The 12,986-nt window shown below is 35.8% G+C and overlaps 2 protein-coding genes across 2 annotated transcripts; one reads left to right on the top strand and one right to left on the bottom strand.

The window, feature by feature from the left end:
• Window positions 1-1,139: 1,139 nt before the first annotated feature.
• Window positions 1,140-4,293, bottom strand: LOC149399242 (Transcription elongation factor (TFIIS) family protein). The gene is made up of 9 exons (XM_089612273.1): window positions 3,572-4,293; window positions 3,390-3,458; window positions 3,213-3,295; window positions 3,009-3,082; window positions 2,817-2,863; window positions 2,657-2,690; window positions 2,388-2,527; window positions 2,065-2,158; window positions 1,140-1,952 (listed from the first exon to the last, which is right to left on the bottom strand). The coding sequence occupies exons 1-9, from the start codon at window positions 3,950-3,952 to the stop codon at window positions 1,834-1,836; spliced, it is 1,041 nt and encodes a 346-aa protein (XP_089468399.1). The 5' UTR covers window positions 3,953-4,293; the 3' UTR covers window positions 1,140-1,833.
• Window positions 4,294-6,619: 2,326 nt separating this feature from the next.
• On the top strand, window positions 6,620-11,773 carry LOC149399241 (Splicing factor, CC1-like protein). Its single transcript, XM_089611442.1, has 13 exons — window positions 6,620-7,412; window positions 7,999-8,074; window positions 8,159-8,215; window positions 8,528-8,583; window positions 9,422-9,650; window positions 9,766-9,852; window positions 9,933-10,007; window positions 10,354-10,437; window positions 10,526-10,590; window positions 10,695-10,866; window positions 10,957-11,045; window positions 11,193-11,307; window positions 11,487-11,773. The coding sequence occupies exons 1-13, from the start codon at window positions 6,766-6,768 to the stop codon at window positions 11,523-11,525; spliced, it is 1,791 nt and encodes a 596-aa protein (XP_089467568.1). The 5' UTR covers window positions 6,620-6,765; the 3' UTR covers window positions 11,526-11,773.
• The last annotated feature ends 1,213 nt before the right edge of the window (window positions 11,774-12,986 follow it).

Genomic DNA, 12,986 nt, shown 5'->3' with positions numbered 1-12,986 from the left:
TACAAACAATTGATGAGATGAAAAGAAATGCTTTGCATTTGTCCATAAGAGGCAATGCCTCATCCAACTTTAACCACAGGCCGCCACGTGGCGTCGTCATATGGCGACACAAGACGGTCCTAATTTTTTTTTTCCTTGGTCTTTAATTATTTATTTTATTTTTTTTCCCTTCCTCTCTCATCAATATATTTGTATAATTTTTTTTATATATATTATGATCATAATTACTAATACTATATTATACTATATCAATAACATACATTATTTAGAGTATATGTTTATATATATATATATATATATATATATATATATATATATATATATATATATATATATATTCTTTTAAAAAAATTATGTATATTATGATCATAATTACTAATACTATATTATACTATATCAATAACATACATTATTTGGAGCATATGTTTATATATATATATATATATATATATATATATATATATTCTTTTTACACGTAGATTTTATATTAATATAAATATAAGAAACTTTTTTTTACTTTCTATTTCTTTATATTTTTTTTTAATTTCTTTTATCAAAATTTAACTTCAACTTTTATTTACCTAATTTTTTTTTCCACAATAATTCTAAAAAAATATGACAGATAGGAAAACATGCAGTATTTTGAAAAACTTTGAATCATAAAAGAGTTTTTTTCCCTATCTTTAGTCACTTTTTAAAAAAATCATTGACAATGATTTTACTAAATTTAATTTGATACAATTAAAAATTTTCAACTTACTTTATTTTTCTTATTTTTATTTTCCACTTTTTGTTTAAAAACAATAATAATTTTGCTGACTCGACTAGCGCGCAAGTTGCTGAAACTAGTTAGACTCAGAAGAGGAAATGAAGTGAAAAAAAAAATAGTGACACATTATGGTCCTACATGCACATAGTAATATTATAATCACTGAATACATTGCGCCGAGTCACCAACACATGTACACCTTGCCACTTGCTAGTAGTAGCCCACTAGTCTCTATTCAACATTTGCTGGTTCTTTTTGCCAAGCAATAAGCAATTACACACCCACTCACAGGTTATATATATTATATTCATGATGCTAAATAGATAAGCTATTCATTTGTCAAGCTATGGATAGGTATTCCTGGTCAGACTTTGTAGAAGAAAAAGTAAAGAAAATTCATATAATCGCTATTATGAAGATAAAGGAAATGTTGACTTTTTCTACCAAAAGACCCACCACTAAAAGTTAAGTAAACTAAGACTAAGACATATAATAATGGTGATTGCAACACCGCAAAATCTCCATTTCCGATTCGCCACCAATCACAGCATTCAAAGAAGGCCCAACTGTGGCCCACTCCCACCAGCCCAAGGGCCCATCTAATCCATTGACCCGTAAATTGAGTTAAGACATCAACAACCAAAAAAAAAAAAAAAAGAATTAGAAAATGGCTTCTCTCCTCCTTATCCGAGTCCCCCCCCAAAGTCGCTCAAAAAAGAAAAATATATAAATATTACGATAAACCCCTCTTTTTAACTCTTTCCAGAATCATATATTATGTACACATGGCTTCACTCTCACCACATACTTCAGTTTATCTAAACTTAAGCCAGTTTTGTATGTTTTCCTTATTAACCACAAAAGACATTATAGGGTAAAAAGTAAAAAAAAAAAAAAAACAAAACAAAAACAGGTTTTTATCTGTCTTTTCTGTCTTTCTTCTTTTTTTTTTTCTTTTTTTTGGGAAAGAGGGCTCAATGAGAAATGCTCAAGAAAAGAAGAAAAAAGTGGTTTGAACAAATAAGTGGGTTGGACCCAAAAAGACAGAAAAACAAGCGAAATCATCACCAGTGTCTGCCAAGAGAACTACCACCACCTCCACCTTTGTTCTTAGCAAAGAAGGAATTCTTTGGTTTTGGAATCTCATGGATGTCCATCACTTGGATAGTTCTTTGCCTTTTAGCTTCACCACCATTGAAGAGCACCAACCAAATTACCAACAATAAGTACATTTCCGACGTAAAAAAGATGTAAGCTAACCAAAGGGCAAGAAAATGAATATGCAAAGAGCAAACCATTTTCGGCTTCTTTGTAGTTTGCCTGAAGCCGTTTACTCGCCGAGGCCAGCCTGTCCATATTGAAGTTGCTGCCCTTTTGTTCCTTTTGTCTCTGCGAATTTCCCCGACAAATTATTACCTCCCAAATTGTAATGATATAATCTAAGCATTTTTTCATTGTCATGTCACGTCTGTGAATTATGGTTCGGCATATGAGGACTCTACCAGGCTAAAGTTTTCAAGAGGTCGAGAGTTTCAAAAAAAGAGAAATTAATTATATTTTTCTTTCTCCCAAGTTTTGAGCATCTAAATCGAGTAATCGGCTCTAACTCAATCCATACATTTACACTCTGTGGCGCAGATTTCGAAACGGGTCGCGAAACCGACGGAGTTGATGGCTTCGGTGGAGCCTCTCTACGAGGGACTGGTTTTGGCTTTCGCTCGGGTTCTGAGTTGTTTCTGTCTGACCCAGAACTGCCATCTACATTGCAAAAAGAAATAAAAAAAAAACAAAAGACGTTGTGCCAAATAATTAAAACCCGAAAACAAGCTATCTACGACAATACAGACAAACAGAAGAAAAGAGAAACAGGAATCGGATTCAACTCACTGTGGGGATTTGGAGAGTAAGCAAAATCAGGGACCTAAGTACACAACCCAAAAGGCACACCAGAACATTAGAGGACTAGTAATAGAAACAGAAAGACACAAAACTTCCCAAACAGACCCATAAGTCACGATATCATTATTTCAAAAGGATTTTTCTCAACCTGGTGATGAACGCTTTGGGAAACTTTCCGCTGCGGCGAGTCTTCGTCTAAAACAAAATCAAATCCAAAACTCAACAGGAATGACACTAACTTCCATTTCAAGCTCTAAAACTCAAATCCCTTTATTTACCTCTTTGCCCAAAAGAAGAACAAACGGCAAAAAAGTAAAATTGAATATGTGTTTTTATGTACCCATTAGTGCAGAAGAAGCATGTTCTCCTGGCTGATTCAGTTTCACCCATTCATCCACGGTGTCTTTCCATTTCCTGACTCAAACAAGAAAACCTCAAAGAAATCAAAACACACTTTAAAATTCAAGAACGAATTGAAAAAAAAAAAATTATATAAGCAATCCAATTCTCATCATCAATTAAGACTTGGGATTATCAGAAATACCTGACAAGTTGCTTCACTAATCGCTTGACTTCGGATGAGGAATGTTTCCTCAATTGATTCACATGTCTCCCTATATCCGTCTCCTACATACCAAAAAGGAATCATCATAATCTTATCTAGAAACAACAATTAGCAAACCGTTATGTAAATCGAATCAACTCGCAATTTAATAAGCACCTGGAGAGCTTGGAAGGTTATGTCCATGTCCGCAAGCATTTGAAGCAGTTCAACCAATGCTTCCTCAGACTAGAGAAAGTCCAATATAGCCAAAAAAAAAAAAAACAGTAATATCATCAGAACCCCCAAAAAACCTAAAATGCCATAAGCTTTGAGAGTATAAAACCAAATCCAAAAAAAACCTGATCCGACTCTTCTATTAGCTTTTTGATTTCTAGAATCTTCTTCTGCTCCTCGTCGAACAAACCTCCGAACAGGTCACGTCCCTCGCCGGCACCGCCTCCTCCTTCTTCGTCGCTTTCTTCTCCGCTAAGCGATTGCGGCGTCGCCGGAGAGACTCTCTGCTTTTCGACCCGAGCTTTCGACCGCTCATCCCGGCTCCGGCTCCGATTCCGGAGCTGGTCGGAGGAAGGCGAGCTGTACAGTCGCTCCACGATTCCGTCCCGGCGATGCCTGAGCTCGTCACCGTGGTCCGCCGAGGCCACTCCGATGGCAGCGTCTATCAGAGTCCATAGGTCTACGCCGGAGCTATCCAGAACCGCCCGAAACTCTTCGACGTCCATCTGAATCAGAGCATCCACGGCCGAGATCAATCAGCAATGGCGGCGAATCGAGAAAATCCGAAACCTAAGCCTAATCCGAATCCGAAACTCGTTCGTTATGGAGTGTTGTTTCTGGACTTCAGATTCGAAGATTAATCGTTCATAATCAGACAGATCTCATTGAAGAAAGCAAACATTTCAGACCCCCGCCATCGCGAATCGCCGGGAAACTCGAAACACCAGATCTGACTCCGATATTGACTTCGTTTAGAAGAAGCGACCCTGGTTTGGGCTTTGGCCTTGGTTTATAAGACGAGATAGAAACGAGAGAGAGAGAGAGAGAGAAGGTTATTTTTAGGTGATGAATAAATTAATCGAAATTATATTTTGTATTATGTGATTGCTTTTGCATGAGCATATAGCATAATCGATGGGAATATTTTATTTTTTGTGCGCCTTCTTTGTTGTATCGTGGAATAATATTAATATTTTATGGCATCATTATGAAAGTATTGTCATCATAGAGCGAGTTTTCATATGATGTGTGAATATTCATTGCTTTCTTTTCATATTGTCGTTTCGTAAAAATAGATTATATTACCACCATATTTGTCACGCACATGCAATGACAAAGCGAATATCGCTTGAATAATATGATAGTACTCTTTTTTGGTTAAATAACAAATATGATTGTACTCTATTGATGACATAATACATGCAAATCAAATTCTCTTCAATCAATTTTATCACGGGCTTGGCTTTTATAAAATAAATAAATAAATAAATAAATTCCCCTTAAGCAAAATTGATTTTTCAAAATATTGTCTAAATGTTTTTAAAATAAAGGAAGAACAACAAGTAAAACATGTAATTAGATTTTCACTTTTTTTTGTCATATATCAAAATTGTTGTTACATTATGATGTTTGTCGAGGCATTACTATATGTCTTAAATTTTTTTATCTACTTCACATCTCAAGATTATTGTTTGCAAATGCGTTAACATCATCTTAGGTTTGTCAATATTTGTTTTGGAAATAAAAAATTAGAAGTTTTATTATTTCGGCCATAATTTAATCTTAAAATAACTCAATGGAGGGCACTTGGAGATTGGAAGTTAAAAGATATCAGAATGAGAACTTTCAAATTAGGCTTCAAATATTTATAAAAAAAAAAAAAGTTGTTTCAATTGGTGCTTACCCGTAGCCCATGGCAAGTAAAGGGAATTTTATTGATTTTGCAACCGTGGCCAATGCAATGTGTGTATAAAGGACTTGGATTATCACCCGAGTCCTTTATGGGTCCAAATGCCTCGTGATTGAAGAAGAAGAGGTTGAGACTCTCTAATGCTCTGCGAAAATTGATGCGAAAATCCCACTTATGTATGGGTATACTTAGGCCAACTCCAACCATAACACTATATTTGGTGTTAAATCAACACAACTTTTGTGTTGATTTAGCACCAAATTTTTTTCCAACTCCAATCACAACACCAAATTTCACACTAAAAATACTATTCACCATTATTATATTATTATAACTATACATCTTTTTATTAACAAATATTTAAATAAATAATTATAGTGTCTAGGCTTTTAAATTATGTTTTTATGTATTTACTATATATTTTAAAATTATATTATTGTTTTTAGTTTATGTTGTGTGTTTAATTTGGACTTTGTAACCCATGTTTAAATTTTTAAGTTTTATTGAATTTTATTTTAATGTGTTTTTGTAGTCAAATTATGAGTTTTGGTGTTCTATAAATATTAATAAGGGTAAATATAAGTACATATATATATATGTAAAACTTTTGTTTAATGTGTAATTAAAATATTTAAAAAAAAAAAAGGTTTGGCGTGATATACAGTGCCACGCTATATATGGCGTGACACTGTATATCACACTATATATAACGTGTGTTTTACAGTGTGATTGGAGCAACAAATGGCACTAATTTGGTGATATAGTGTTGCGTTGGAGTTGGCCTTAGGGAGTGTGAAGTAAAGGAACTTTATAGGTCCGTACAAGTGATAATTTAAAGGTCCAACGGTTTGGTCAAACAATTGGCTTATTTTAGGGTTAAATAAGCTAATTGGGCCTAAGGTAAAAGCTTAAGTAGTAAGACAAGACCCATACACTCTATAATGATCCAGGGCAAAGTCACATTATTGGACGGGATGATAACCAAATGAGATCACTTGCAAATATGAACATGAAAAATAGAGAGAAAGAAATGAAGATGTTATTTGATAAAAAAAAAAAAAAAAAATCGAAGATGTTATGTATAAAAACCCAAAGGTAAGTAGTCAAAAACAAGCTACAACTAGGATTTCGGGAATGAATGCCTCTTCAGCTCAAATTCTTAGGAATTTCACCTTGACACTGAAGGAATCCATAGGTAATTGTTGCTGGCTATCTAACAATTATTAACGAAACTATGGGGTAATATGCAATTCTCACGTTTTACATGGTTATATAGCTAATTTCATTTTTTTATAATTTTTTTATTAATCTTTTAATATACTATATAGTATTGTATGTCTAGTTCGAGGCTAATATGCTAACAGGGTTTATCACATAAAACAAAAAAAGTTTTGTACTATTACTGAAAGGTTGTTAAAACATCAGGGGTATTTTTGAAATTTGTCATTTAAAAGAAAAGTATCAAAGCCAAAGACTTCGACCGTACAACTACACATCACAAACCCCTAAAATTTACAAATCTCCCAAATTTCACAAATCTCCCTTTTGGGTCTGTGAATCTCTGCCTCTATCTGCGAAATCTAGGGTTTCGCTAAACCCTAGCTCTTAAGAGCAACGAAGGTCTCGAACATGGAGTTCGACGAGTACGATTACTTGGAGAAGACTGTGGAAGAGAAGGACGAGGACCGAGATTCAAAGCGTAGGAAGGAGAAGAGGGAATCGGGGGAGAAGAGTTCTCGGAGAAGAGAAGTTGAAGGCGACGAGAACGACGCCGCTGGCGACGGAGACAACGGTAACGGAGACGACCGACGGAGCAAGCGATCGAAGGTCTCCGATGTCGAGAACGGCCGCGAGAAGGAACGGCGACATGGCAGAGATAAGGACCGCGAGAGAGAGAAGAGTGGAAGAGATAGGGAGAGGACTGACAAGGATAAGGAAAGGGATAGAGAGAGGTCAGATAGGGATAAGGAAAGGGATAGAGAGAGGTCAGATAGGGATAAGGAAAGGGAGAGAGGAAGGGATAAGGAAAAGGAGAGAGGAAAGGATAAGGAAATGGAGAGAGGGAGGGATAAGGAAAAGGATCGGAGAGAGAGCTCGAAGAGAAGCCGGAGCCGGAGTCGGAGCCGAAGCCGGTCCGATCGTGGCGAGAGGTCGAAGAGGAGCCATAGCCGGTCCGATCGAGTTGAGAGGTCAAGGCGGAGCCGGAGCCGAAGTCGGTCTGAGCGCGATAGAGAGATCAGAGATAGGGAAAGAGAGTTTGAGCCCAGAGAGAACAGGTAATCTCTTTTGCTCCATCTTCTTACTGGTTAATTTAAACTTTGTATGGAAGGTTTTTTTTTTTAAATTTTCTGCCTGTGTTACGTGTTGTATAGATAGAATTCTTGCTCAATTTGTAGAAACATTGTTAATCTATTCGCTAATGGCTAACTATCAATGACCGTCCTTTAAAGGCTGGTCTCAGTTTCAATTTAAACTAACTATCATTCTGAACGAATACCTGTATGGGCGTTGACCTTTGCATATTTTGGGCTTTTACTAAATGAATTGCACTGTTAAAGCTCTCATTCTTTCTTTGTTTGTGTCTGCTAAGATTGTTATCCTTTTACCATTTGAATACAAATAACGTGGGTGACGAATACGACTGTTTCTTTCAAAAGGACTTTCACAGATATGGTGTTATTATTATATAGCATATATGTAGTCGAATGCTTCGGATTTCTGCGCCCCGAATTCTCATATGTCTACCGTCATATTAAAAGCATATTTTTTTTTTAACTCTCTTATGATACAAAGTTGCTTTTGTGGAAAGTTTTATTTCATATTTCTTTTCCTTGTCTGTTTTGTTTGGGATGTATTAAGCAGAAGGTTCAAGGACAAGAAAGACGCAGAGCCCGAAGCTGATCCAGAAAGGGATCAGAGAACTGTTTTTGCCTACCAGGTTGTCTCATTGCATTTCTATCATCTTATTCTGTAATATTGTAATATTATATGCTCCTTTCTGACTACTTTGCTCTAATGACAGATGCCCCTAAAAGCAAATGAAAGAGATGTTTATGAATTTTTCTCAAAGGCCGGCAAGGTTGGTTTTTTTTTTTTTGTTAAAGAAATTAATAATCTTTGCTTCTTTTTTTTGGTCAGTTAAGTTTGATTCCTCTTTTATTACGTCTTACTCTGGTATTAACTAGTTCTATTGTGGTTTTTTATGCATCCTTTAATATCTCCCAAATGCTTAATCTGTATTGTAATATGGATGTTTTTTTTTTCCTTCTTTATCAACGTTAGGGCAGTGGAACATGCATGCATTTTGTTGTTGTCTTCTATGAGATCTGTACTGCATTAACCTACCATTTCTTTCGTACTCTAGTTTATTTCTTCTTATATTTGTTTTCAGGTGAGAGATGTACGGCTGATCATGGATAGGAATTCTAGGCGATCAAAAGGTGTTGGGTATGTACATTTAATTTTCAACAAAGTTTATGTGCATGTAATTTGTGAATAATTACTGATATGTCAGCTTCTAGAATCAAGCTTAACTGTATTCTTAAATGAACTAGCAATGCGATAATGATGAGGGATGATGGGAATACCATGCACTCATGTTTAATCAATTCTTGCTGCGTACTCAAGGTAGACAACATGAACCTAAATTTTCCTCTATCTGGTAGTTTCCTCTTCGTGTTTAGGGCACCATTCTGTGCCATTTGTACCTTATCCTACGTAACTTTACGGGCATCTTACCCTGGATGGGAACCACTGAAAAATTCTTCTGAAAAATCCTGAAGTAATGAAATCGGAACTGGATGGGGTCCTGTCGCTCTTTAATCCTGGGTGTTCTACATTGTAGATTTATTATCATTATTACAATGGACTTAGTGTCAATATACTATTTAACTTTTTTTACACCTGGTCATCTCAGAGTGGATGCCTCTTCAGCTTTCTCTGTGTCTGAAACGGTTTGTGGACTCATAACACTGACTTGCATGCTCTTGTCAGAATAAATAAGGACCGTTGCCTTTCCTTGCCCCTCCGAGTCTAATAACTATAGCTTTTCATGTTCACTTCATCACGCCTGTTAAATGTTTATGTACTTTCTTCAATGATCAGATAATGAGCTAACTCTTTCCTTTACACTAGTTATCAGATTCATCAAAAGTAACTCAGCTTGAGCTCTCTGCACTTGAGTTTTTTTTCCCTACATCTCGTTACTTTATGCATTGTAAGTTTGATTGCAATAATCTCGTTATTCCATGTTTTGGAGGACTTACAAGTGGTCTAATATGTGTAGGTATATTGAATTTTATGATGCAATGTCTGTCCCAATGGCAATTGCACTCTCTGGACAACTACTTTTTGGACAACCTGTGATGGTAAAACCCTCTGAAGCTGAAAAGAACCTTGTTCAATCTAATCCTTCTACTGGAGTCACTGGTACTACAGGGCCTTACGGTGCTGTGGATAGAAAGTTATATGTTGGGAATTTACACTTTAACATGACAGAGGCCAATCTTAGAGAGGTACTGCAATGTGATTGTGTTTTTAAATTTTGGCAGAGTTTGAATATAAAACAAAAGTAGTAGAACATGATGAACTAACTATTTTTTTTCCTACTTTTGCTTATGGTGGCCTCAGATATTTGAACCATTTGGTCCAGTAGAGGTTGTGCAACTGCCGCTCGATCTCGAAACAGGGCAATGCAAGGGTTTTGGGTTTATTCAGGTAAGTGGTTACTTCTCTTAGAGATTTAATCTTCGGTTCCTGAGATTGATATTTGACTTTTCGTGTCATTCTGTTATCAGTTTGCCCAATTGGAACATGCAAAGGCCGCTACGAGTTTGAATGGAAAATTGGAAATTGCCGGTCGAGTTCTTAAGGTAGCCTTTTATTGCTTCCCTAATGCCTAGGCTTTACAATTCAGGCTATGTGGAGTTAAAGTTGTGTTTTGTCAATTGCTTGTTTTGAGTGTTGTAATTGTTTGAACCCCAAGGAGTTGGTCTAATGGCAAGGGCGGTTCTGGGGACCGTGTTAGTCCCCAGTTCGATTCCCCCTGGACGCAAAAATTGAGGCCACTTGGGTAATCTCCTGGTCGATAATGCCAGGGCCTCGTGGATTTTAGTGGGGTCCAACCCGGAAACCACGGTTATATTACAAAAAAACGTGTTGTAATTGTTTGGTGGTTGGTGATAGCTTTTCCTAAATTAATCTACTGTTCCATTGTAGGTTTCATCTGTTACGGATCATGTCGGAGCACAAGATGCTGGTGCAAAATCTGCTGATTTTGATGACGATGAAGGCGGTGGATTGGTATGTTTATCACAAAAATCTGACGGATACTTTAATTTTTCTTTTTCTTTTTTCTTGCATTGAATTGTTTTTTTTTTCTTCCTTGCAGTCGTTAAATGCTCAATCAAGAGCAATGCTCATGCAGAAGTTGGACCGCACCGGTATCGCTACAAGGTTAGTAGTTTGATTTCTCTACTCCCTATATCCGGTTTTCTTTCTACCGGGGTTTCTTACAGAGTCTTATCAGTGTGTTTGCGTATTGTTTCTGAATTTTGTAGTATTGTGAGCTCTCTTGGAGTACCTGCGCTGAATGGGTCAGTTCCGAACCAAAGCACCCTTGCTGTGCCAGTTAATGGACAAGCTGCCGCGATCGCCGCTGCAGCCTTAATCCCCATTGGAACTCCAAGCCAATGTCTGCTCTTGAAGAATATGTTTGATCCTGCTACAGAGGTTTGCTATATATATATATATATATATATATTTGTTTGGGTGAATAGTGAAGAAGAATAATTGACTTCAAATAATAAAAAATTGTTGCAGACTGAGCCAGATTTTGACGAAGATATTAAAGATGACGTGGGGGACGAATGCTCTAAATGTGGCAGGGTACTTCATATTTACGTGGACAAGTAAGTACTTTTTTTTTGGGCTGTAAAAGCTTTTTAAGTTTATGGATATTTTAACGAGCCACATCATCTCCCGTTTTTTTATTTATTTACCCATCAAATACATTTTTTTTTCCTGTTATAACCCGTTGGTCATTTTTGTCTTTGCAGAAACAGTGCTGGCTGTGTGTATCTGCGGTTTGAAACCGTGGAAGCAGCATCGGCAGCTCAGCGTTCGATGCATCTGAGATTTTTCGCTGGCAGGCAGATTTCAGCCATTTTCATGGTAATGATTATATTTCTGACTGTTTCTTATCATGGTTTTTCCTCTAAATCTTTCATTGAAAACCCATAACATATGAATAAATACTCGTATCATTGCCAAAACAGGAAAACCGGACTCTTAATTGTGTCATTTTCTTAGTAGGTTTCCGATAAATGATCTAAGTTGTGGCAATCTTGCAGGAACCTCAAGCGTACGATGCAAAGTTTGGTGGTGCGTAAAAATTGGCGTGGATGCAAAATCGAGTTGATATTTCGCTGATCCAAGCTTTGTAGGCCTTTTTCTGTCTCAGAGTTAGGATATCAACTTCTTTTATATCTTTTATTCTTTCACTGCTGTATCTCGAGACTAAAAAGTGCCTGTTTTCCGACCATACAGATAGATATAAACTTCGAAGTTCCATTATTACTTGTAATCCATAACTATGTACTTATTTTAAAAGATCAGTCAGTTTAGTGATTTTTGAGGATATTGTTTTTCAACGGTCTTTCAGAAGCAATCTGTAATCAAGCGAAAATAGAGTAAATGTGAATTTACGAATTGTAAAACAGCCAAAAAATACGTTTTACTCCACTATATTGAATAGTTTTTAAAATTTCCGGTTTCATCTCCGATAAAAAAGAAAACAGTGTTCTAAGTTAAGGAGAACCTATATTACTGTTCCAGGGATATGGTGTTTGAAAGAACCGAAAAATCAAAGATTTTTTTAAGTCGGGTCTCTGGTCTGATCTATTTCTCAATCTAGCCAAATAGTCCATTTTTGTCTAAAATTAACAAAATAATCAATGTCGAAAGTACTATGAACAGAAGAAAAAAAATACTAAAATCGAACATAAAAAAAATACTAAAATCCTACAAAGAAGTTAAAAGAAAATTGCATATAATTTATTTTAAAAAGAACTTGACCGTATAAAATTAATAAAAAAACGATTGAAAAACATTAAATGCAAATTAATTAAAATAGTCAGACAAGAATGTCAAGTCTTGACTATATTGGTTGAAAAGTGAAAACCTTGAAAATTTTGAGGGAATTTGGCAGTCCATTCAGTTTTATGTTTTGAATTTTAGCATAATTATCTAAAAATTAAGAAAATCGCTCAAACTAAGATAAGACGCATGTGCTATATTACGAGAGATGTAGTAAATAAATTAAACTATAATTTAATTGATGTAGTCATCTCAAACTAAGACAAGACGCATGTGCTATATTATGAGAGTAGTAAATAAATTAAACTATAATTTAATCGATGTAGTCATCGCTCAATACTGACCTCTTCCAAAGAACAGGGACGGGAGTCACATGACATCCCACATCCAACGCACATTCGAACCCATTACAATAACGTATTTCACAAGGTTATGAGCAGCAATGTTACAAGTACGGGGAATGAAAAGAAAGCCAAGTGCATCATAGAAAGAAGCAAAAATATAAAAATAAAAAAATGTCATCAATAATTGTACCGAGACCCGTACTATGTCGACATAGGACGGTACTCTTTTAACAATTGCAAGAGCTTTAGAGGAATAAGATACGCAAGTTTGATAATTTTTGGGATTTATTCATTTTGCATATAAGTTGTAAACTCATCAGCCACACAAGAGACTAACAACACACAGATATTATTTTATTTTTTATTTGATGTTCATGTATTACTGTTTTTTTCCTTCATGTTAACCGTTGA

The sequence above is a fragment of the Urtica dioica genome, chromosome 4 (genome assembly GCF_054948205.1).
Source record: "Urtica dioica subsp. dioica isolate 48M chromosome 4, U.dioica_male_clone48M_v1_H2, whole genome shotgun sequence".
NCBI classification, from domain to species: domain Eukaryota; kingdom Viridiplantae; phylum Streptophyta; class Magnoliopsida; order Rosales; family Urticaceae; genus Urtica; species Urtica dioica.
Note: the sequence above shows the minus strand (reverse complement) of the source record. Positions and strands in the feature narration are given on the sequence as shown.

Coding starts and splice junctions, on each gene's coding strand:
- LOC149399242 (XM_089612273.1), bottom strand. CDS start 3,952: ATGGACGTCGAAGAGTTTCGGGCGGTTCTGGATAGCTCCGGCGTAGAC. Junction 2,864..3,008: donor TGCTTCTTCTGCACTAATGG/GTACATAAAAAC, acceptor ATTTTGTTTTAG/ACGAAGACTCGCCGCAGCGG. Junction 2,159..2,387: donor CTGCGCCACAGAGTGTAAAT/GTATGGATTGAG, acceptor GGAAATTCGCAG/AGACAAAAGGAACAAAAGGG.
- LOC149399241 (XM_089611442.1), top strand. CDS start 6,766: ATGGAGTTCGACGAGTACGATTACTTGGAGAAGACTGTGGAAGAGAAG. Junction 8,584..9,421: donor AGGCGATCAAAAGGTGTTGG/GTATGTACATTT, acceptor TAATATGTGTAG/GTATATTGAATTTTATGATG. Junction 10,591..10,694: donor CGCACCGGTATCGCTACAAG/GTTAGTAGTTTG, acceptor TGAATTTTGTAG/TATTGTGAGCTCTCTTGGAG.